Raw genomic sequence first — 24,728 nt, forward strand, 5'->3', positions numbered from 1 at the left:
ATATTTTTGGAAATCAACCCTTCGTGATGCGCCATGTCATTTCACACCACCATGCCACACTTTGACTGGCCCTCTGATATCCTTTATCATTTGTGATACATTTTCAGATATTTTTTAATAAAGTGATATCCGATCCCACTTCCGTCACTTCTGACCACCCTATCCTCCGGTTACAACGGTTCAACCTCCAATGCTTGCTTTCACCCAAGTTCAACTAATTCAAGTTCCCACTATAGCCGCTCTAATCCAATCTCCAAATCCGGCTCGGATTCCACCATATCCGGATTCCTCACTTCTACCCCCTCCCCCGACTCCACAATTTGAATTCCGCCAATTCCGCTCCAACTTCCGCCAATTCCAAGATTTTATATGCGGCTCCCGCTGTGATAATCTTTGGCTGGCAAATGGTAACCCTTTGGTGCATATTATCAAGCTTAAGGATTTTTCAACCTTTGTTCCCACGAAACTAACTTTATAAACTAAGAATAAACCCTTTTTTAGGTTTAACAGCAGAAATTTGCCATTTCATTGTTAGATTGCAATGTTCCATGACAATTCCCAGCCTATTACACAAAATTGCTGACATACGGCACCCTCTGGCAAGCATTATTGCACCTAAAGTATTTTCAAACCTTTTCCTACAAAAATATCCATTTACACTAGAATCGATGCTTTAAACTTAATGAAAAACTCCCAATTAAGTCTCTTCTGACGACTCCTGGCACTTGAGGCCAGCGTGGAACAGGGTACCAGCCCTATGACATCCTCTGGCGCACATCCTAAGAAATCACAAATTCTTATTACAAAATACTTATCACAAAACAAAAAAACAGTACTGCTTACAAAACAGAAATAAATCCTTTCAAAACAGAAAATACATCCTAAGAAATCACAAATTCATTTTACAAAACAAAATTAATTCTTACAAAGCAAAGTATAATTCATACTAAAATAATACTTACAAATTATATTAAAAAAATACATACAAAATCCGAGATTGTTCTTACAAAATACTTCTTACAAAATTAAAAAATACTCCTTATAAAACGAAAAAAGATTCTTGCAAAACAAAAATACATCCTAAAAGATCACAAACTGTTCTGACAAAATACTAAATGCTTGTTACAAAATACTTGTTATAAATAAGAATACGTCTTACAGAAAAAATACTTCGTAAAAAACAAAAATACATCTTATAAGATCACAAGTTCTTTTGGCAGAATGCAAAATACTTTTTACAAAACAAAAAATAATTCATTCAAAACAAAATACATCCTAAAAACTCAAAAATTCTCTTATTAAAAAATAAAATACTACTTACAATACAAAAAAATCTTACAAAACAAAAATACATCCTAAAGAATCACGTAACACCCACGTGCATGTTTCCCTCAATTACGACCGGGGATCCCCCACGGGGCCTGAAGAAGCAAGTCATGTGTGATTGTGTTATTCCTAATATTGGTAAACATTCCCCTATTACGTAAGAACTAAAGAAATGAGGAAGAAAAACTTCTTGAGATGTCTTATAACGTCTTGAAAAACGGTTTATTGGTGAAATTGATTGCTAGTGGTCACTGGGCTTCCGTTGGAATATGTTGCTAGGGCCCATCAGGAATTGACTGCTAGGTTCCCTAGGGCCACTTGTTGAAATGGTTGATAGGGCCCCAGGTGGCTAGTTAATTTTAGAATCCCGTGATGAAATTTGATGTTAGGCTCCTAGGACCCCCGGTTGAAATGGCTGCTTGGGCCCCGGTGGTTCAGTAAGGTTAGGAACTCCGTTAGAATTAATTGCTAGGGCCCCGATGGAATTGGCTGCTAGTGTCCCCAGGTAGTTAGGTTAAGGCCCGAGATGAAATTGAATGCTAGGGCCCCGATGGAATTGGATGCTAGTGCCCCTAGGGACTGTGGTTGAAATCGTTTTTAGGGCCCCGGTGGTTAGGTTAAATTCAGGGCCCAGATGGATGCCAAGGTCTCGATAGAATTGGATTCTAGGGCCCCCAGTGAAATTGGATGCTAGTGCCCCCCAGTGGTTGGTTTAGGTTAGGGGTCCACAGTGAAATTGGATTCTAGGGACCCCGTTGGAATTCCTCGCTATTGGCCCCCGGTAAAATTGGATGCTAGGGCCCTGTTGGAATTGACTGCTAGGACCTCTATGGAATTTGTCACTATGGGTGCCGCTTAAATTGCTCTTTGGGGTCTGGTATCTTGAAGGTGCCCCGCTAGCGGGCCCCTGAAGGTTTTTCCTACCTTCGCAGCTTTTTAAGAAAACAATCTCTATTACGTAACAACCAAAAGTAAAGAAACCCTATTAGGTAACAACCAAAAGTAAACAAACCCTGTTACTTAAGAGCTTTTTTCCTCGCCCTCTAACAAGTCCTATTACGTAACAAACAAAGAAATCCTGAAGTAAACCGCCCTTTATTACTTCACAGCCATATGCAAGATTGCGTGACCCACAGCTGCAATTACGTAATTTACACCTTCATTTCTTAGAAAACATTCCCTATTACGCAGGTGTACTATACCGTTACAGGGGCTCCATTTGTATGCCCCCTTATGGGAAGCTTTAAAATCATTATAGTGTCACTTCTAACTTACTATATCCAGGACGTTTCTCTAATGGCTCTATTATCAATATATATAGGGAGCAGCTGAGGGTATTAAGTTGAAACTTTTGAGACATGACGAGTGGGATGCTGTAAGGTGATCAAAAGGCAACCATCCTCACTTTACATCTTTAGATGCCCCGCCCCCCTCATCAAAACTCAGAGAAACTTTGTAAAGCCGTTTTGTTCAAAATATTTAAAAGTACTAATAATTGTGCCTCTGCTGATGCCGTCCTTCCACAGCCCTTGGGCAAGGAATATAACTTATGCAACAATCCTTTTTTAACAAGCAGGATTTATTATTGGGAAAGGGGAGAATGTTTGATCCTGGGTTTTTCCAACAAGTCTAAGGGGTATTGAGTTGAAAGTTTGTGAAATTTTAAAGGTAATTTTGAGCTTCGGGTTATCGCACAAGATTATAGGCAATGCTAGAGCATTGCCTCTGATAAAATCAACAAAAATAAGAAATAAAATAATCATAATATCCAACACTAAAAATAAAAACTAAGTGTTGCCCTACAATTTTTTTTTCAAATTCCCTCTCAATATGATCTACAAGTTTCAACTTAATACCCAGAACCGTTCTTAAGATATTGCTGATACACCCTTTTGACAACCAGCATTTACGAACTGTGTTTTAATTTTGTCCAATATCTCCTTCATCATTTCCTGAGATTATTTACAAGTAATGGTAGTCACAGTCACCAGTAGCGGCAGTGACAGTCACAGGTAGTTGCAGTCGTTGCTGCAAGTACTCTTAGTCAAAGTCGCAAGTACTCACAATTGTAAGTAGTTGCGGCTGCAAGTAATCTTAGTTGCAGTAGCAGTTGCAAGTAGTCACACTTGAAGTCGTGCTGGCCCTGAATGCTTCAGTTTAATACTATCACCTGTTCCTAATATATAGCATATACACCTTTTTGATATCTCAGATGCATATAGTTTGATTTGATTTGGTTTAATATACTCCTCCACATTTAATGAAATTTTGTCTTAACACCCAAAGCCTCACCGGGCACGCCCAGGATCAAACATTCTCCCTATTTCCGATAATAAATCTAGCATACAAACAATGGATTAATTGCATAGTTTATATCCCTTGCCCAGGTGGCCGTAGGGATGTGGCATCCCCAGAGGCATAATTACTAGACCTTTCGAACTATTTTGAAGAAAATGGCTTTTCAAAGTTTTTGTCAGTGTTGAGAAGGTGCCTCTAAAAGGACAAGGAGAGGATGTTTCCCCTCGGATCACTCTTCAACACCCCCGTCACCATGCCTTGAATGTTTTAAATCAATACCCTTTTTCATTCCTTGATTATTTCTGATCTAACCTTTTGATAACTATCCAGCATATGAATATTTTGATTTTGGTATTCCAATCAACATTTTCTTAAGATTTCACCTTAATAGCATAAGCCTTTTTGGAGACCCAAGACCAAAGTGCCCCCTTTTCCCAAAAATAAGCCTTACACGTAAATAATCGGCTGCTGCCATAATTTACATTCCTTGTTCCAGGAGCTGGAGGGGTATATGATCCCCAAAGGTACAGTTATTCAACCTTTAGTTGATTTGGAACGAGATAGCTATTTCAGAAATTTGACTCGGATTTCTTTTGGGCGAAGGGCAGCTACACAGGGCGTGAGAAGAGGGGGGACTGGCTCCCCTCGGCCACTTTTCAAAATCACTTTCAACATGTCCTGAAACTTACAACTTAATACCCTCAGCTGTTCCAGAGATATTTTACATGAGTCTTTTGAGTAAATTAAATAAAAAAAACTAATTTTTTTAGTTGAATGTAAGGAGCGACGTTAAAACTTAAAACGAACAGAAATTACTCCGTATATAAAATGGGTTGTCCCCTCCGCAATCCCTCGCTCTTCACGCTAAAGCTTTTAATTGTTTTAAAAAGTAGAATTGTGGCAAAGAGTCAAACTTTATCGTAAAGAGCGAGGGATTGCGGAGGGGATTTTTTTTATTTAATTTCTGAACGTTTTTGAATTAATGCATGTTTGGTTTTGGCTCTCCGCATATAAATTATTAAAATGAAATTTGTATATTAATTCTTTTTTTGGCTAAATGGCTTTCTCTTAGTTTTGATCAGACGATTTTGAGAAAAAAGGGGTGGAGAAGGAGGCCTAGTCACCCTCCAATTTTTTGGTTGCTTAAAAAGGCAACTAGAACTTTTAATTTTTAACGAACGTTTTTATTAGTAAAAAATATACGTAACTTATAAATTAGCAACTTACGTAACAAACTTTCATAATCTTATATTTTTATTATGTATACAAGGGGGTTTGTATCCTCGTTAATACCATGCTCTTTACACTAAATCTTAAGTTTTGTCCCAATTCTTTAAGAATGACCTCTGAATCAGAAAGGCCGTAGAATAAATAGTTGAAATAACTAAAAATACTTTAGCATAAAGAGCGAGGTATTTATCTCCTCCTAAATACCTCGCTCTTTATGCTAAAGTATTTTTAGAACCCCTCGTATGCGTAATAATCTCTGTTTGTTCTAAGTTTCAATTCTACTCCTTCCTTTCATTTGAAAAAACGTTATCATGTTTATTTTTCATTGTTTTCTTATAGTAATGCTAGAAAATCATGCGCCCTTTTCCTTGAATTTTTCTTCCCCCATGACAGATTCCTCCAAGGAAAGATCCTCAAACATAACCCCCTCCCCTCAGCCCCACCCCCCAAACAAAATAAAATCCCCCTGAAAACGTCTGTACACTTCCCAATAACCATTACTATATGTAAACACTGGTCAAAGTTTGTAACTTGCAGCCCCTACCCCAGGGATTTTGGGGAGTAAATCATCCCCAAATACATAATTATTATGGTTTTCGACTATGCTGAACAAAATGGCTATCTCAAAATTTTGATCCGTTGACTTTGGGAAAAAACTGAGCGTGGGAGGGGGCCTAGATGCCCTCCAATTTTTTTGGTCACTTAAAAAGGGCACTATAACTTTTCATTTTCGTTAGAATGAGCCCTCTTGCGACATTCTAGGACCACTTGGTCGATACGATGACCCCTGGGAAAAAGAAAAAAAATAATACAATAAAATAAACACGCACCCGTGATTTGTGTTTCCCCCTATTTTCTTAAATAAGGCAAATTTTCTCAGGCTCGTAACTTTTGATGGGTAAGATTAAACTTGATGAAACTTATATATTTAAAAACAGCATTAAAATGCGATCATTTTGGTGTAGCTATTGACATCAAAATTCAATTTTTTTTAGTTTTGGTTACTATTGAGCCTATTGAGCCTTTTCATTTAGTTCAACATACTATTGAGCCTTTTCATTTAGTTCAACATACTCCTCAACATCCTCCGAATCTTCATTTTAGTATCTTTAGCCTTTTCGGACGCATTCACAATCAGATATTTCTGATTCTTTTGAACTTCTGTTCAAAATTTTGAACAGTTTTGAAGGAAGGGGGATCTAAAAAGTGTAATTAGGCTGGTTGTCCTTCCTTAGGTAATGCTAATGTACCCTTTTGACACATAGAATGCACATAGGGTGTTTTGATTTTGTTCGACAGCTCAAAATTTCCAAAATCCCTTTATTCCTAATAAAAAAACCTAATATGCAAAGAATGTACGACTTGAATAACTTACAGTCCTTGTCCTAGGATTGGGGGAGGGGGGTGTCAACCCTTGAGGCATAGTTGGGAGAAAAGGAGCGTCCAAGGAGGTTGGTTTCCCTCAAATCACTTTGGCTCTTATGTAGCAAATGAAGCCGTCACAAAGTTTTGATCAACCTTTCCATGTGGAGTGGCTCTGGGAAAAAAAATACATTGAAGCCTTTGTGTTCAGAAGATTCTTCGTTTACTTCTTGTGTTTTTTGTATGAAAGAAAAGTAGTGTGGTCTTTCCCATTATTTGTCATTGTGGCGTGCCAATTTAACATCACCTGCTTACGGTATTTACTTAACAATGTTACCTGGAGTCACCATTTTGGTTTTCCAGTACAGCGCTAGATGATAGTAGAATTTTCCGAAATTTTTAGTCATCTCAACCATTTTTTTTTTCTAGCCCAAGAAAATTGGATAGAACCACATTTGTCGTACAACTTACTGTTTAAGCAGTTTCGTGCAACATGGATATTTGCTTAGGTTGTACTGTATTCAATGTTTTCAAGACCGTCTTTACTAACTTTCAATGTTTTCTGCAGAACAATGAGCGTCTTCAAACGAAAGAATAAACAAAAAAGAGAGATAAAACTCCACAAAAAAAACCCTCAAACGACACTACGGTCAGTAGAGAGGAAAGACTAAAACAACGCGGAGATTTCGCCTATATCCAAACTAGGCGTCCTCAGCACAAGATAAAAAGAAAAAAACACTAAACTAAAAACAAATAAAACCACCACCAATAATAATAAATACAATTTTCGCTACTGATCCACGTAGGGAAAAGAAGCTACTAGAGTTATTTCAATGAGAATATCAAAGCAACTGAGAAAAAATTATGAAAATTGAAACTTAGTTAACTATTCTGTTGCAAAATAATCCTCTGGTATGCTAATATTGAAGCGCAACTCTTTTCGGTCAAGTAGGTAATCTTGTCCCCTGGTGATTGTGTAAAATTTCAATTCCTTCATTGATGATTCGTCAAACGAAAGAAGTTCCGAAATACAACTGACAATTTTTTTTTCCCTAACAAATTTAATCCCAGTAGTGGAAAATGTGCTTAAGTCAGCTTTTTAAAAGTTTATTCTCAGTTAAAGAAGTTTAAAATTTTGTTTAAGCAATGGATTGGTATGAAAGAACAAAAAATGCATTTACGCCAAATCCACTTCTGTAAATGTTGAATAGTATTGGTTGTGTTTTAGCAATATTCTGAACATTTATTATCTTGTTTTTCACCGAATTTTAGTGTGTCTTATTTTAGTAATTTATTTAAAAAGTTAACTCTCCCAATAGACTTAGGAAACTTAATAAAAACCAGATAACATTCAAAAGTATTAGATAGTACAAAAAGTAAACAACCACCACATGAATTTTATTTCTATTGTTAGAAAGCAAATACACTGAAAGATAGATGTTTTACCTAATATGTCCACTGATTCAAACACATTAGAATTAATACCTTAATGTTTAGAGGGACACTTCAATAAAAAAAATTTGTTTTCGATTTTGTATAATTACTTCTTGAATATTGTAATAAAAATCATATTTTAATCATGATTTAAAAATATAACTTAGTATTATACTTAGGCCTACTACTCGTAATAAATTTAAACGTAGGAAAAGTTGTTGTGGAATCCCCCTTTTGAAAGATTTTCTGAAGTATTTAATTTTCAAACAATGTTTGTTAAAATAACCTAGCTAGACACGCAGAAGAATTGTATTTTTTTATTTTTTACTCTTTTTCAACTGCATCTATACAATGACGGCCAAATCAAGAATTTATCGAAAGGTATATTCATAAATTGGCTGATTTGGAAATTTTGGCTGCTCAGATATATTACTTTTAAAACAAATTCGACAAACCGCGACAAAATTATTAAACAGAATTCAAATTTAAATATCTCTACCGGTCACTCAATCCAAATTCCATCTATTAACAAATGGATGGGGATACCGGCAGTGAAAAGGGCTTGAAGCCCTTTAACTTCAATAAATTAATGTCTCAGAGGTAAAATCAAATGTATTTGGCTGCTGCAAAAATTTTTGGGTGAAATTCTAGAGGAGGCACTTAATTAGGCTTAGGAAATAGAGTTTAGTTAGGAGAATAGAGTCTTCAGGAATGAATTTCGAACTTAAATTATACAGAGTAAGGTGTTTTAAGGCTATTTTTCCATTTTCAAATCTCAGAAAATTGCTTAAGTCTTAATTACTGAGTTTATTTTTGCTTGATGTCTTTTTAGCCTACATAATATTCTATGAAGGAAACAGTTAAAATCCTAGTTTAGCTACTTTTCACTATCTTGAAGTGGGGTTAGGTTAGGAAAATGAAACTTACAGGGATAAGTCTACAGATAGCATAAAACATGTCCTAGGAAGGTATTTTAAGTACCTAAGCTACCTCCACTGCTTCTCCCTCTAGAAGGCAGTAACCTGTTATGACCTTCAAAATATTTGTGTGATATGAAAGTAGAACATCTTAATAAAATAAAACTAGTAGCCTACTGCTAAAATTCTAGACAAACTACTTTTTGCTGTCTGAGAAAGGGGTTAGGTTAGGAAAATGAAACATTCAGGAATGGATCTACAAACCAAAGTATGTCCTGGGAGGGTATTTTGGAGTATTTATCTACAATCCTTCTCCCTCTAGAGGGCACTGAACTTTAAAAATCTTTTTGTTATTAAAGTAAAACCTTGCAAAATAGATCTTCTGCTTAAATAAAGTACAAGAAAAGTATTGTCAGCTGCACACCTTTGCTCAATTCCAATTTATGAGGTTTAAAATTTCTGCAAATACATTTCCTTAATTTAGAAAAAAAACTATTGATATGGCCTAAAATTCTACTGGTATAACAGGAATACATTTTTAAAACTAAAACCAGAGAAAAACAAACTATAAACATAAAATAAAGGTAGCTTATAATGCTGTTTTGTCAAAATTCCAACAGGTATAGCCTAGACCCATCAAGTAGGCAAATTTCTAATGCTTAGAAATCAGAAGAAGGTTAACATAGTATCTTAGCAATACTTTCCCAGAGTATGTCTTTTGGCTCTTGATTAATTGCTAAATGTTTCATTTTTCCTAACCTAACCCCTTTCCAAGGTGGCCAAAAGTAGCTTTTCAGAAATTTAGCTCTGCCACTGTTTGAGTCTTTATTGTGCCCTCTCTTCAAATGTCATTTCTGTCTTTTTAATATTGCATCTCATCCATTCCTGATGGTCCCATCTTTAGCCTTAATAATGTATTTCTTTGTTGTTGCTTATCTTGTGATCCATCACATACGACTACTACTACTACTAATAACTCACTGCAGCACCAAGCCGCCTGAGGCCAACACAGCTACGCACGCTCCTCCTCCAACCTAATCTATTTAAAGCCTCCCTCTTTACACCCTCCCAGGAAGTTCCCATTTCCTTTAAATCCTTATTTATGACATCCTCCCAACCCAGACAAGGACGACCTGCTTTCCGTGTAGCCCCAGACGGTTGGCCAAAAAGGACAATCTTCAGTAATCTGTCATCCTTCATCCGTAGAAGGTGGCCTAGCCATCTCAACCTTTCTTTCATTATAGCCCCAGAAAGCAGGATTGAACCACACTTTTTGTACAACCTACTGTTTGAAATACGGTCAGTCAGCCGGGTACCCAGAACAATCCGTAGGCAATTTCTCTGGAAAACATCTAGTAAATTTTCATCTGCTTTTTGGAGTGTCCATGCTTCAGAGCCATATTTGACCACTGTCATCACTGTAGCTTCCAATATTCTAATCTTGGTTTGTAGGCTTATCTTTCTATTCTTCCAAACTTTTTTTAACTGTGAAAAAACACCCTGAGCTTTAGCTATTCTACTTTTAACATCTTCACTGCTCCCACCATCTTTACTAATAATACTACCAAGGTAACTGTAGCTCCCAACCTGATCAATCTTTTTGTTACCTAAGGTCACCTGTTCATCTTCACTTATTCCTAACCTTAGTGACTTAGTCTTCTTAACATTAATTTTCAAGCCTATTTTAGCACCCTGAACTCATAAAACCTCTAAAAATTCATTCATTTTGCTCACACTTTCATCTAATATGCTTAAATCATCAGCATAATCTAAGTCCAGGAGCGTTCTTCCTCCCCATTTGATTCCATCTTTGAAAACTTATGTTTTCTAGGGTCTAAACTTGGACAAAATGGTAAATTTGAAGTTGACAACTTAATTTAGCTGGGATGAAACTGAATATAACATTTGATGCCTTTTTTATGCTCTTTCATAAATCAATAATTGTTTCCAGGCCCTTATTTCAATTTTGAACCCTTAATTTTGAAATGGTAACTGTTATTTTCCTTAATGGTAAAATGTCTTAATAGTAAAATATAATTTTGAAAACAAAATTGGAGGAATTTTTAAAAAGAGTATAAAACCCTTTGAAAATGACATCAAAGAAACTGGTGTTATTTTTGTGGGGTTTCTGGCCGTTCTTAGCATTTTCTGCAAATTCATCATTATACAAACATTTTACTATTAAGATAAATGAAAATAAAAATTGCCATTCTTTGGCAGTTTTTTCTCACTACCCAGTTTCTTCAGAAACATATTTTTAAACTTTTGGTTACTATGGGCTATTTGAGCCCTATAATAACTCAAAATATAATTTTCCCAAAATATAATTTAATACAAATGTAATTATTGTATTATGAAAAAGCATAAAAAAGGCATCAGTGATGACTTTCATCCTAACTTAATTATTTTGTCAACTATATACTTACCAACAAAATTACCCCTACAGCCTAGCCTATTTAAATGCAATAATTCCACTTCATAACACTTGTCTTATGCTTAAGGGGAGTGAAGATCAATATACATAGCCTGATTAGTGATAGTTGAGTGAAAGGCTGGGGTGATGAAATGCATGGTGCCTTCAATTGGGGAGGGGGATATGTAATCCTTGCTTTTTTTGCTCTAGATTTGGAAAACAAAAAAAGGGTGTTTTGTTATTTTCAGTGAAAAAGGCCCTGGACAACAAAATGCTCTCCCAAATTATCATGAACTAACATAACTAGAACCCTGGTATGGAAGAAAAGCTTTAAGCTGTAGTTATTGTGAAGTTAGTTCAGGTGTGTTGTAAAAAAATCATCAGGAATAGAGCAAAACAATATAAATTGTCTAATTCCAGGGTGAAATTTAAACTTACTATATATTCTAAATAAAGTTTGTTTTGCAAGTATTTCCTTTTCTCTGAAAATGTGTTTTGTTCCATTTTTGCATTCAGCTAATATGGCCACTCTACACTCATTGTCCAGTTGCTCCTTAGGCACTGGCACCCTAGACAGTCATTGTGTTGTGGAGCAACACTACTGCTTTCGTAGTTTTTTTTTTTTTTTTTTCACTGTGATCAGCAACCTGTAGCTCTGAAGTGGTAAGAGTTAAAAATTTGAGATTTTTCAGAGGGAAGGGAAACGTGAAACAGAGTAAAAAAGTTCCAGAGAAGTTCCTAAAATTTCTAACAGTTTTCCATAAAAAAAATAAAACCGTTTTTTTGTTAGAAACTCTGCATTCGATGTTTGGCGTCAAGTTAAGATGACCCTAGCTTCAGAAATAAACTTGTTAGAAATACAGTTATACTGAACTCATGTAGAACTTTCATTTGTCTCTTCAAGAACCGGAGCACAAAATTCCGTAGCTCTTACAGATTTCGCAGAAATAATTCCGGAAAAGTCCATCTTGTTCCAATTTTTTTTGGAATTTTCTCAAGTTTTTGATTTTGATGTTTCTTATATTTTTATCGAGTAGTGCTATGAAAAGTATGCAAGAAGAAGTGAAGTGTTCTATATACCAAGTTGCTTTGTTCTCTAAGAAATAATTTCCAAAGTTTTGACGTTCTAGCTATCTGCTGACAAGTGAAGTCCTTTTTTCAGCTACTTTTTCTCAGATTATTTATTCATTGCCTTGTTTTTTTAGTTTTGTAGTATAACAGCTTCTTTCTTTAAAAATAATCACTTCAGTAAAACTTTAAATGTGTAAAACTTTAACTTAAAAATAATTACTATTTGCTATCTTGGAAAGCAGTTGAGTAAGGTGAATAAATTTTTTAGGAATGGATCTGTGCCCTTTTTAAAATTTATTTTTGAATTGGCATTATGTGTCAATTGTTCTTTAGAAATAAGTACACTTACTGCAAATTAATAAAATAAGCAGACTTTCATAAATAGCCCAGAGCTTTATCTAAACATTAGGATTAGTTGGCTGGGACACAATTGGAATTTCAAAGTTGCTTCAAGTAAAGCTGTACACCCCTCTTCCCCTAATACCCAGATAAACTCAAACTATATCCAAAAGTTTGCTGATGTTGTTGATTTTTTTTTTCAAATTGATATTATAACCTGATTGTTATTAAGAACTAATCACAAAAAAAACAATGAAAATCAGCAGATTTTGTTGATGTTGTTATTTTTTCGAAAAATGTGTAGGCTGTTATAAATGGACTACAGTACTGATAAGAGATAGTCTCAAAATAATGCAAAACGAATGAAAATCAGCCAACTTTTGGATAGGTTATGTTGAAGCTATACAACAAACAAGGAGGTTTCAACAAACTCATCTTGCTAGCATGTGTGTCTTAAGGTATTGGACTTTTGTATTTGTGAAATATCTAGTCTTTGCCCTTTCTGATGGTATATATATTTCATCAATTTTAACAGACTTCAGTTTCCTAAACAATTCAGTCACCTAGAATGTCTTTATTCAAAGGCAGATCCATCATGGCACCTGCTGGTGAAACATCTTAGACTAGCTGAATTATGCCAGCCTGATTGTTTGATAAGATGAAACTGGTGTGTAAGATTATTTTGGCCATTGTGCTAGGCAATTATTGATATTTTGAAAAATTGTTTAGCTAGGCAAATATTATTTTCAGTTAGGTTCCTACCTCCCAAAGTATAGTCTGATAATACATTTTCATGCTCACAGTTCCACTTCTTCTGTCTTGTTTGCCAAGTTTCAACTTCAGAAAAGAAGTGCATTTGGAGTTTGGCATGTCTCCAGCATTGTTTGAAGTCCAGCATTTTAGCTGGACTTCAGACCAAACATGAATTTTCCAACTACCTAAATAGTTCTATATTCACACTGAAAATTTTTTCTGAAGGGTTTACTTATCTACCACAAAGCTGTACTCAGCTCATGTAAATTTGATGCCTTGGATGGTAAAAATGGCCTTTGAAAACACATTCCCATGTGTAATTTTGTCTGTATTTCCATTCTTAAGAGTCTTATTTGCATAACTTGATTAATTTTCAAGATAAATAAAAAGTCTAAACTGGAGTTTTATCATTTTTTTTCCAGTTTGTGTTAGAATTCTATTTTGCTTGAACTGTAACCTTATCAAAGAGGTTATAATATGAATGTTTCAAGATAAATGTCAAGTCTTGTTTGGAGTTAGGACAAACTTTGCTAGTAGAAGTTTGAGGCTAAAAACACATTCACAGAACCTTATTTAGGTAATAGAAATCATTTCTGTGTTTTCACCCTGTCTAAATTTTTCACAAATTCATACAAACCATTATCCTGGAGTGTGTGTCTGAAGATCTGGATTTGAAAGCACCTTTCCTGGACCCTAGAACCATTCTTGAAAATTTTGTTTTGTACAGTAAATTATACTGCAATTTTACACTTTTTTTTTCATTATGTTAGTCTATTCACACCCTGCACAAACTCATTTCATATATTAATGAAAGTTTTTTCTTTTGTACCGTAGTTACACCAAACTTATATGTTAATTTGTCAGTTGTGAAGGTTTAAAGTATGTGCTGTTCAGCCTCTTTATTTTTACTTTCCAGACTGATTCAGAAAAGGAAATGAAATTAACATTTCGCAAGCATGCCAGATCTCAACACAAAAGCAAATTGTATTCAGTTTCATAAGTATAGGTAAAATTTCATGTTCTGCTTTTTTCCTGAGGATTAAAAGAGGCATGTTTGCATTTTGCTTAATATTATCATTGTCAACTAACACTATTTCAGGACTTTTGGATTTTCCTGGTGCTGGAATTCCCTTCTTTGGTCAGGCAATCAGTTGTTTTTTGGAGACTATTTTCCTTTTTTCCTACTAAATTAACTGAACAGCCTACCAAAAAAAGGTTGCAAGTGTTTTTGGTTCAAGACTTTAAGACTTTTCAATTTTGGTTTAAGACTTTCAGAGTGACTTACCTGTTTTTGAATAAGTAAACCTTAATGCATTGATCTTATAGAACTTGTGTCTTAGCATGACATGACTGAAGAAAATTATTAAGGATTACTTCTTGACTAAGGACACCTTCTATTTCTCAATTTATTCTTGACACCTTGTTATTGTACATATAAATTTCGCCACACAGTTGGTAGTAAGTGATGCTTGTGGGCTCATCATGGGAAATGGCAGATATAGCTTCTAAATTTATTCCAATTTAATCTGGACAGGAAATAACGGCTAATTAAGTGAAAACTATAGGAATCTGTAAATTCAGTGAAAAAACAGTCATAAAAGGTCTGACATGTAAGATAATAGTTTTATTATCTTTTATTATCAGTCATAAAAGGTCTGATATGTAACATAATAGTTTTATTCTACATTAACTTAAAAGAATTAAAATAGGAATTGTCAACAAAACTCTTGCATTAACAAAAACTCTTGCACTGGCTCCTTTGTATTCAAACCCTGGCAATTTTAACACTTCAGTATACTAACATTAATTGGAGGTAGGCTTAAGTTACCCAGCATCAGGACAAGTTTCCTGTTGAAATTTCTTTGCATTAACCTTATGTAAGGCGCTTTTATGCTGTGATTTTCAAATGAAACAATATACATCTCTCATGGACACATACAGGTATGAGTCTTTGGGGATCAAAATGGCACTTATGAAGAAATTTGTGAGATTGGTGTGAAGGATGCTCTGGAAACAGTATTAAATACTACTGTTGCTCTAGCTCATTGCAGCACTAAGCCACCCAAAACCAACACAGGTGAAAGCATCCATCCATCCTTGTTCAGGGTCTTACTTTTTTTTTCTCCTATGAAGTTTAAACTTCCTTAACAACTTCCCTTATGGTTTCTCAAACTTTTATCAGGGATGGAAAAACAGCCTGTTTCCTGTTTTTTCTACTTTTAGTTTACTTGAGTTGACTCTTGAGTTGGTCAATTTTTTTGGTCCCAAATTCAGCCTTATCATTATCATATGTTTATAATTTAAGTTCTTCAGCATTACTCTGGCTAAGGGAGTTCCATTGGCAAACTACATGGTTGAAGAAGAAGTTGTTTTACAAGTTTGTATTGCTGCACTCCTGGTTAAACTTCAAGGTGGTGCTCTCTCATTCTTGTGGCACTATCTATCTGGTATATGCTTGGGCTGGCATCCTGTTGACACACCAATTTTTATGTTATTAGGACATTCCCTCACTAGCTTTGGTATATAAGAGATGGTGCTATGAGCCATTGGAGTCAGGTAGAGTGTAGCAGATATAGAAAGCCCTTTATGCATTTTGTCATTTGGCACTGTACAGATTCCAGAATTGGCTGATCAGACTTATTGACTGGGGTAGCAATGTACATCACAAATTCTGACTTTTGTTAAGTCTGGACGTAAGACCTAGGTAATCACTATTGGAGATCTGCTATAGAACATTTTTTATTATTATAGGCCTACTCTGAGTTTGGTTTGATTTTAGTTTCATTAGACTATGTGTTTAAGTATAATTTGAGCTTATCATCCACCAAGACATCCATATTTGTTTTGTTTCAACTGCTTGTGAGTGGCTGTTTTGAGACATTATTTGTTTTCATTAATTACAGGTGTTGATGGTTTTTTTTTTTGCTCCAAGTGAATGACCTTGCTTTGCCTGATGTGATATTCAAGCCATCACGTTTTTTTTTTTCATTTTGGTAGTGCATCAAGATCAGCCTGGATGAATTTGGTTCTTTGCTGGTTGTAAATGTAACTGATTATTTTGGAACCATCTGCATATAACCAAGTCTTCTTCTTTATGATTGAAGTTTGTTCCATACGTTTTGTGACATGCTTATATATATCAATGAAGTTAGTTTCAACTGAATGACTGCAACAGAAATTATGTTGACTAGCTGTTAGTAGCTTATTATCCTTTAATATTCTACAATGGCTGAACTTTCTTTGCCCTCATTATGCTTCTCAACTCCAGTTACTACTATTAGTAATAAGTCACTGCACTGCCTCTCTGCCTGAGTCCAACACAGGTGCGCACTCTTTCTCCAGCCTAGTCTATTAAAAGTTTCATTTTGCCCCCCTCCCATCAAGTTTTAATTTACTTTCAATCCTTCGTTATGATCTCTTCTCACCCCATTTGTGCTTTTTGGTGGGTCCAAAATGGATCACCAAAAAGAACAATCTTTGCCAATTTATCATCTGTCAGAAATGTGTCCTGGTGATTGTAGCTTTTATTTTGTTATAATCCTAAAACTGGGATAGAAACACATTCTCTGTACAGCTTATTGTTTGACATTTGGTCAGTCAAAAGGGCACCTAAAACCATCCATATAGAATTGGTTGATGGCCTCATCTCTTTTGTCTTCTTTGTAAACAGGTGTGATGTAAACATCCTTCCAATTTCACAATAGATTTGAAATTTAGGTGCTTTCAGAAAAGTTGGGTGAGATGGCACCAAACAAATCTTTGTTAGAAGGAGTAGGGGTACTCCATATGGTCCTGTTGATTTTTTTGTGTTGATGTTTTTCAGGCAAGTCTCTACTTTAGTAATATTAATGGCCAGCATACTTTTTAAGATGCATGCTGTGGGAAGTTTGGAGGTTGGGACTGTAATTACTGAGATGAAGTGCTTATTTAAGACTTTGGCTATCTTCCTTGGATTGTAGAATTTTGAGCAATCTTGTATAAGTTGGATGACAGAATGCCTTCCGGACTTACCCAATGACCTATAATCTCAACATATCTTATTGTTGGTTTTTGTTGTGTCTGCTACTAATTCTTTGTACTTCTTGGTGGTATTTCTGGTGAGAATTCTCAGTTGGTTACGTGTTTGTTTGTATTTTGTGTGATAGTCTGCCTAGTTTTTGATTCTTTGTCTTCATCTTCCATTATTTACCTTTTCTGTTCATTGTTTTTTTTTAATTTCTTGTGTAGTATATGGGAAGGTTTTTAGTTTCCATTTCTATTTTGTAGAAGAGTGATTTTCAACAGCTTTAAGTAATATGCTTTTCATGGTGGGTTATGACTGTTTCACATCCATATTCTCAATGCAGGATATCAATGTACCCATGTTTGTATAATCTAAGTCTAGAGAGTTTTACCTTCCCAAATAATACTGCGTTCTCCTATAGAGTATGCTGCGTTTCATAGGAATAAATTCATACAATGATCTATATAAACAGGGATAAAACACAACCCAACTGAAAACCTGATGCCATACTGAGCCAACTAATAATCTTGCTTCCTACTTTATCTCCAGCAATAGTACTCTCAAACATAGCGCACTAAACACTAATAATGTTTTCGTTAAATGTAGACATTATATTCTTTATATTCTAGGAAAGAGGAAAATAATAATAATAACAAACTGCTGAACAGCAACAATTCACGGTTTGCCCAAAAGAATTTGCAAAACTAAGAAAATCATCAACCAAGTGTGATGTAATACAAACTTTAGGGTAGAATTGTATCTAACCAACAGCACAATTATAGAAATTCTCTGTTTGTGGCCTTGATTCAATCAAACATTTTATTAATACTAAAACACTATTAAAAACGTATATTGTTCTTAAGTGAAATTGTGTGAATAATTCCTGGCACTTATCAACATTTCCACTATTTAGAGTAGGGTAGCAAGAGAAAATCAAGGATGAAAAACACAAAACTTGTGTCTGTACTGAAGGTGGAGACTATTACACCCGTTTTTCGCATTATGTCAGAAGCCTGCATAGAAGTAACAGGAATACCATTTCACGAAGATTTAGGGAGGGGAATGTAGTTTTCCCAAATCTGGGGAGGGGGCAACTTTGCTGTTATATGGATATTTCCAATCAAAATACTACAAAAAAGTATTTTTAATTAAAATATTCAAAACAAGTATTTTTCAAAATCTATTGGGAGGAGGTTAATTGCCCCCTCCTCCGAAAACAAAAAAATTTACTTAACTATACTCGGTAACCTATTAATTGGGTAAGGAAAACCAAGCATAAGAATTATCTAGCTGATTCTTTTTTTCTCTATGGAAGTAAACAGTGTATTTTTCAGCATGTATTTCAGTATATATTTGTTTCAGACAAATCAATGGCGTAAGGGGATTCTTCTCCCTTGTGTGTTATCCAGGTCCCCTTCTAAACTGAAAAATCCCCCTTCCTCTCACCTTCTATAGGATTGGAGTATGTGCATGGAGCTTGTGAGCATGTATCATTTAATTCTTAAAGGAACAGATAGAATGAAGTACCTTTTCAGAAGAATCTGAATGTTTTTGAATATTCCTTCTATTTTGTTTCATTAGCCACTCTTTTTTGTTCAGCTGTTGTGACTTTAGACACTCCAAGATCTAAAGCTAGTATAATTCAAAGCGTAATGTTTAACTTTTGTACTATTTTTCCAGCTATAGAGAAGCAGAAGAAAGGTTTATAGCTAGACAAATGAAGTTTCTAGACTCATTGATTGGAGAAACAAATAAAGTAAGTTGGTTTAGGTTGTTTTAGCTTTTCAATTCATATATGACAAGTATTTCCTTTTTACGGTTTAATAATACGTTTTGAACGTCACAGTATTAGGAAAGTAGTAAGTAACTGATCAATAAAGTTGGAACCAATCCTATCCTTTTTTGTTTGTAAGAGTGGAGAGGGGGTGTTTAAAAGTCAGTAATCTTATAGAACTGTATTTAGCTGGTAAGAGCAGTCAGAAATTTAGAGGGTGCCTTCTTTTCTTACTTTTTTTTATGCTTGAAGCTATGCTTAAAAGTATTTTTTAAGGCAGGGTTTAGAATATATCATAAGTCCAATGAAGCCTAAATGAGGATCTGAATAAGTACTCAACACGTTGTCTGGAAACACAGAAACAGGAGTGCTTGGAAAAAGAGTACCTATTTTTCTATAGTATATTCTGAATGCTATTTTATGTATTTGTTGAAGTATTTTGCCTAAAAGTGAACCAGGTCTGGTTTTTGTCTTTTTTTATGACAAAAGTTCCTAGACATTTTTCTAGTCTTTGTAGTGGCATATATGTTTTAGTAGCTTCTAAGGTACTTTGAAACTATATAAATTGTGACTGTGTTTTGCAACGAAATCATACAGAATACAAAGAAAATAGGTTTTTTTTTGTTTCAAATGTGTGCCTTTCAATCAGGAAAACCTAGTGTTAAGTGAAAGGAATGCACAAAAAAGGATGAGCTCGTAAAACAAGCTGAAAATTTTCTTTGTTTGGCTTGATACTTGTATCCATAAGGCCCTGGGACAGTGGATTGAGTCTGCTGTTTCTTTTTTTCTACTATTACTACTAGCAGCTCCTTTCAGCACCAGCTCACCTTTGACCTCCACACATGCCATTGGTTTCTCCTCTACCTTACTCTTTTCAGAGCTTCAAGCTTAGTTCCTTCTCTTGTGAAGTTTTTACTTCCTTTAGTACTTTCGTTACGACCTCTTCTTGCACCGTTAGAGGACATTTTACTTTTTTTGGCACCTACTGGATTGCTAAAAGAGTTTTTAATAATAGTAATAATAGCATAATAGCAATAATATGATTAATAATAGTATTTAAGTGCAAAAACCAGGGACAAGTCTCTTACAATATTGTCTATGGAATGAAAAACTAGAAAACATATTAAATCCATGAAAATTGTCCATTTCTTTCTTGAATGAATCCAAATGTGGGCTATTTAGTATTGGCGAGGGCATACTATTCGACTTGCTGATGATCCGGCTGGAAAAGGCCTTTCTTCCTGTGTCCTTGAATAACGGCAAACCAAAGCTGATAGTTTTGGCTTCCAGAGATGTTCATCTTAAAGGAGGTGGATAAAGTTTGGCAGAATTATGTCATTCTACGTTGTACGCGTTCAACCGACTTGATGTCCTTATGGGCGGATATGTGGAGGATTCAATCTACCATTGACGGCTTTTTAATGATTGTCTTGTAATGGGTTGAGAAGCTCAGCTTGTCATCAACAATTCTGCAATATTAATTCATGTTTGATGTGGAAGTTTAAAGCATTTTCTACTTAAATCTTCTTAAATTTTACATAATTCACTTTTAGGCTACAATCCTGTAAACAAGAAATGTAATAAAATTTCATTGTTCTTTAAATGTTTTATAAACTGGCTAGTTATTACCAAGTACGTAAATAAATATAGGGTTTCAAGTTCTAGCGATCTAAAGGCTGAGAGAGCTTTGTCTAGCATCGTGCTTTCTATTAATTTACATTAGTCTTCACTAAAAGGATGCTTATTTGTCAGAATTGGTTTCCTGTCAATATTCCTTATTCGTTAATTCCTTATTCCTTATCGTGATTAAATAAAAAAAACTTGTTTTTTTTTAACTGAAAGTAAGGAGCGAGATTAAAACTTAAAACAAACAGAAATTACTCCGTATATGAAATGGGTTGTCCCCTCTGCAATCCCTCGCTCTTTACGCTAAAGTTTCTAATTGTTTTAAAAAGTAGGATTGTGGCAAAGAGTCAAACTTTAGCGTAAAGAGCGTAAAATTTGCATATTAATTCTTTTTTTTTGGATAAATGACGTTCTCTTAGTTTTGATCAGATGATTTTGAGAAATAAGGGGTGGGGAAGGAGGCCTAGTTGCCCTCCAATTTTTCGGTTTCTTAAAAAGGCAACTAGAACTTTTAATTTTAACGAACGTTTTTATTAGTTAAAAAGATACCTACCTTGAGAATCAACTTACGTAAAAAACTTTCATATTCTTATATTTTTATTATGTATATGAGGGGGTTTGTCCCCTCGTCAATACCTCGCTCTTTACACTAAATCTTACGTTTGGTCCCATTTCTTTAAGAATGACCCCTGACTCAGAAAGGCCATAGAATAAATAGTTGAAATTACTAAAAATACTTTAGCATAAAGAGCGAGGTATTTTCTCCTCCTAAATACCTTGCTCTTTATGCTAAAGTGTTTTTACAACCCCTAATATGCGAAATAATCTCTGTTCGTTTTAAGTTTTAATGCTACTCCTTACTTTCAATTGAAAAAACTTTTTCATGTTTATTTTTTCATTTTTTTTTAATAGTAATGCTAGAAAATCCTGCGCCCTTTTCATTGAATTTCTCTTCCCCCATGACATTCCTCCAAGGAAAGATCCTCCTACATAGCCCTCTCCTCTCAGCCCCACCCCAAACCAAAAAAAAATCTCCCTGAAAACGTCTGTACACTTCCCAATAACATTACTGTATGTAGCCTAAACAGTGGACAAAGTTTGTAACTTGCAGCCCCTCCCCCAAGGACTTTGGGGAATAAGTCATCCCCAAAGACATATTTATTATGGTCTTTGACTATGCGGAACAAAATGGCTATCTCAAATTTTGATCCGTTGACTTTGGAAAAAAATGAGCGTGGGAGGGGGCCTAGGTGTCCTCCAATTTTTTGGTCACTTAAAAGGGGCACTAGAACTTTTCATTTCCGTTAGAATGAGCCCTCTTGCGACATTCTAGGATCACTTGGTCGATACGATGACCCCTGGGAAAAAAAAAAAAAACAAAAAAAAAAAACGAATAAACACGCACCCGTGATCTGTCTTCTGGTAAAAAAAAAACCAAATTGCACATTTTTGTAGATAGGAGCTTGAAATATTTGTTATAGGGTTCTCTGATACGCTGAATGCGATCGTGTGATTTTCGTTAATAGTCTATGACTTTTAGGGGGTGTTTCCCCCTATTTGCAAAAATAAGGCAAATTTTCTCAGGCTCGTAACTTTTGATGATAAAGACTAAATTTGATGAAACTTATATATTTAAAATCAGCATGAAAATTCGATTCCTTTTGATGTATCTTTTAGCATGAAAATTCCGTTTTTTAGAGTTTCGTTTACTATTGAGCCGGGTCGCTCCTTACTACAGTTTGCTACCATGAACTGTTTGATTTACTGTATGTTGTTGACAAAGTGGTTAATCTGGCCTTGGGAAAAGATTTGGAATAGGTCATTGCTTTGTCTACATCAAGCCCACTACTAATGCACAGTCAGAGTCAATCATCGTTTAAAATGTGGTAAGGTGATTAGAGTATATTTTAAAAATTCTCACTATTTGGATTTGTCACTATAGAATGCTGTGTTTAGCATTTTTGCTAAATGCTGCTAGGATGTGTAAAAATTGTGAAGTAGAAATATCTGTTTTAATAATTCGTTAATAACTGCAGCATTAAAAAAAATATGGATTGCTAAGCAATATGTTCTTATAATGTTAAAGAAACTTCTGAATATCTAGATAGCGTCATGAAAATTCAATCAATGACATGGTTCTATGATATAATTGTACAAATGATGCTTATTTGATATTGTTTTAGTTTGTAGCCTTTTAGCAAAAATTAAGCTAATATTTCTTTTTTGTATGGGAATTTCTTTACTTTCGTTGTTGTCATAGATGTATCTGTTGTTTTCTGTCATAAAATGTTATCATTCTCAGTTTGGGAAAATCAAGTTCTGCTCTTGAGTATTGATAAGTAAATAAATGACATATGATTTCTGGATGGGCGGTTTGGGAGAAGCTGGCGATAACGGTATAAAGAAAATTCTGATATTGTAGTAATATTGCAGTTATTTATATATTCACAAGATTATTTAATTCCTTGAAGTTTTTGCGAAATATAAATATTCTTTTCATATTTATTTGTTTTTTGGTTTATTTGTTTTTTTGGTTTCATATTTATTTTTTTGGTTGTATATGGGCCAAAATTATTTCTATCAGGCTGGGTAAGCTTTTGACTGGGCTGGTCAGTCTTCATATTTCATGTCAAATTTTCAGTGGTCATGCAAAAATACTTCATTCCAATTATAATATTGACTGAATTTTTTTTCTGAGTCATAACCAATTCAGTGGAATAGCAATATGCTAGCTATTTTCAACTCGTCATTATAAAAACCAGCGTTAAAGAACAAAAATATTGAAAATATTTCCATATATATATATATATATATATATATATATATATATATATATATATATATATATATATATATATATATATCTATAATTATCTTTGTAGAAGCGGAAGACGGAGCAAGATTTGGAAAATGATGGTCTCAGTTACTACGAACAAGCTTTACTGTGTATAGACGAAGGGCTTGACTTCACTGCTGATCACCTTCTGATTAGTGCAATTGATTGTTTTGATAGAGCAGCAAAAATAAATCCAACCAGTCAAAGGTAAATATTAAGTTGATATATGATCCATTTGAAAAGAGGCTTGTTTAATTGCTGCAAAATGTTAGAAAACTTGATGTTTGCGACTGCAAAGGCTAATTCAAAATGTGTTTAGGACGTCCCGCCACCTGCAGGGTGAAATTTCGCGCAATTTTAGCAATTTTTCTTTTATTGAGGGATATGATTTCCCCATTAAACATATGTTTGGACGGATGAAAATGAGCTCTTCGGATTGAGTGAACCTTATGGTTTGAGCATATAATCTATTCAGAAAGACCGAGTTGGATTGTATGCTAACATATTTACCAACATATAAACATTTATAAGAAGGTTTGGATCCAGGAATTTGATTTGGTTGGGGCGGGAAGAAGTAAGGTTACTAAATTGATCTATCCCCTCATATGTTTTTGTGTCTTCCTTTAAATTACTTGAGGTTACAATTTCCTCTATTTTAAAGCGGGATATCCCGCTTTAAAGACATTGTCTAAAAGCTAATGCGTCCATGCCTCTCCTTAAGCTCTTAAATAAATTTAACATCCCTCTATCCCATTCTTTAAAGATCTATACTTCCTTTCTTTCCGCCCGCATCTTGAATATGCTTGTCTGGTTTGGCATCCAGGCCGCTCCCGTCTTGAATCAGGAAAAATTGAATCCATTCAAAAAAGAGCCCTGAGAATAATTTTTAATGGGTACCATACTAAGGTACCATAGGTACCATACTCGCTCCTTCTAAAAAAAGGCCAAGCTGGAAACTTTTGAGCACAGGAGAGGAACGTTGTACCTTCGTTTTGCAAAAAAATGCAATAATAAACCTTCGCACGGAAAGACACTTGCCATCCATACACCACCTACTGTTTCTGAACCTGTTTCTATCATGTCCCCCATCTGTTGCTTTACCTCCAGGTATGAAAAAACCTTTGTCCCCTTCATTACTGATAAAATAAATCGCTAGTTTTCCTTTTTTTTTCTTCGGTACTGGTGATACCCAAGTTTTATGCTCGTTTGATTCTTTTGTTCCCTCTCCCTTTTTATCTATTCTCTTTTAAACCTTTTAATGCTAATTTTATTTCACTCTTTTTAGTTTTTTTTTTTTAGATTTTACCTTTTTAACTTTCTGATATTTTGCTGCTTAATATTTTTAC

The 24,728-nt window shown here is 34.7% G+C and overlaps 1 protein-coding gene across 1 annotated transcript in view; it reads left to right on the forward strand.

Moving 5' to 3' along the window:
- Positions 1 to 8,139: 8,139 nt before the first annotated feature.
- Positions 8,140 to 24,728, forward strand: part of LOC136024935 (uncharacterized) — a gene marked incomplete in the record, with an annotated part of 44,768 nt that continues 28,179 nt past the window's right edge. The window contains 3 exon segments of the mRNA XM_065700522.1: positions 8,140 to 8,250; positions 18,827 to 18,902; positions 23,429 to 23,589. Of these exon segments, the coding sequence (XP_065556594.1) occupies positions 8,183 to 8,250; positions 18,827 to 18,902; positions 23,429 to 23,589 (305 nt within the window).

This window comes from Artemia franciscana, chromosome 3, assembly GCF_032884065.1.
Source record: "Artemia franciscana chromosome 3, ASM3288406v1, whole genome shotgun sequence".
NCBI classification, from domain to species: Eukaryota; Metazoa; Arthropoda; class Branchiopoda; order Anostraca; family Artemiidae; genus Artemia; species Artemia franciscana.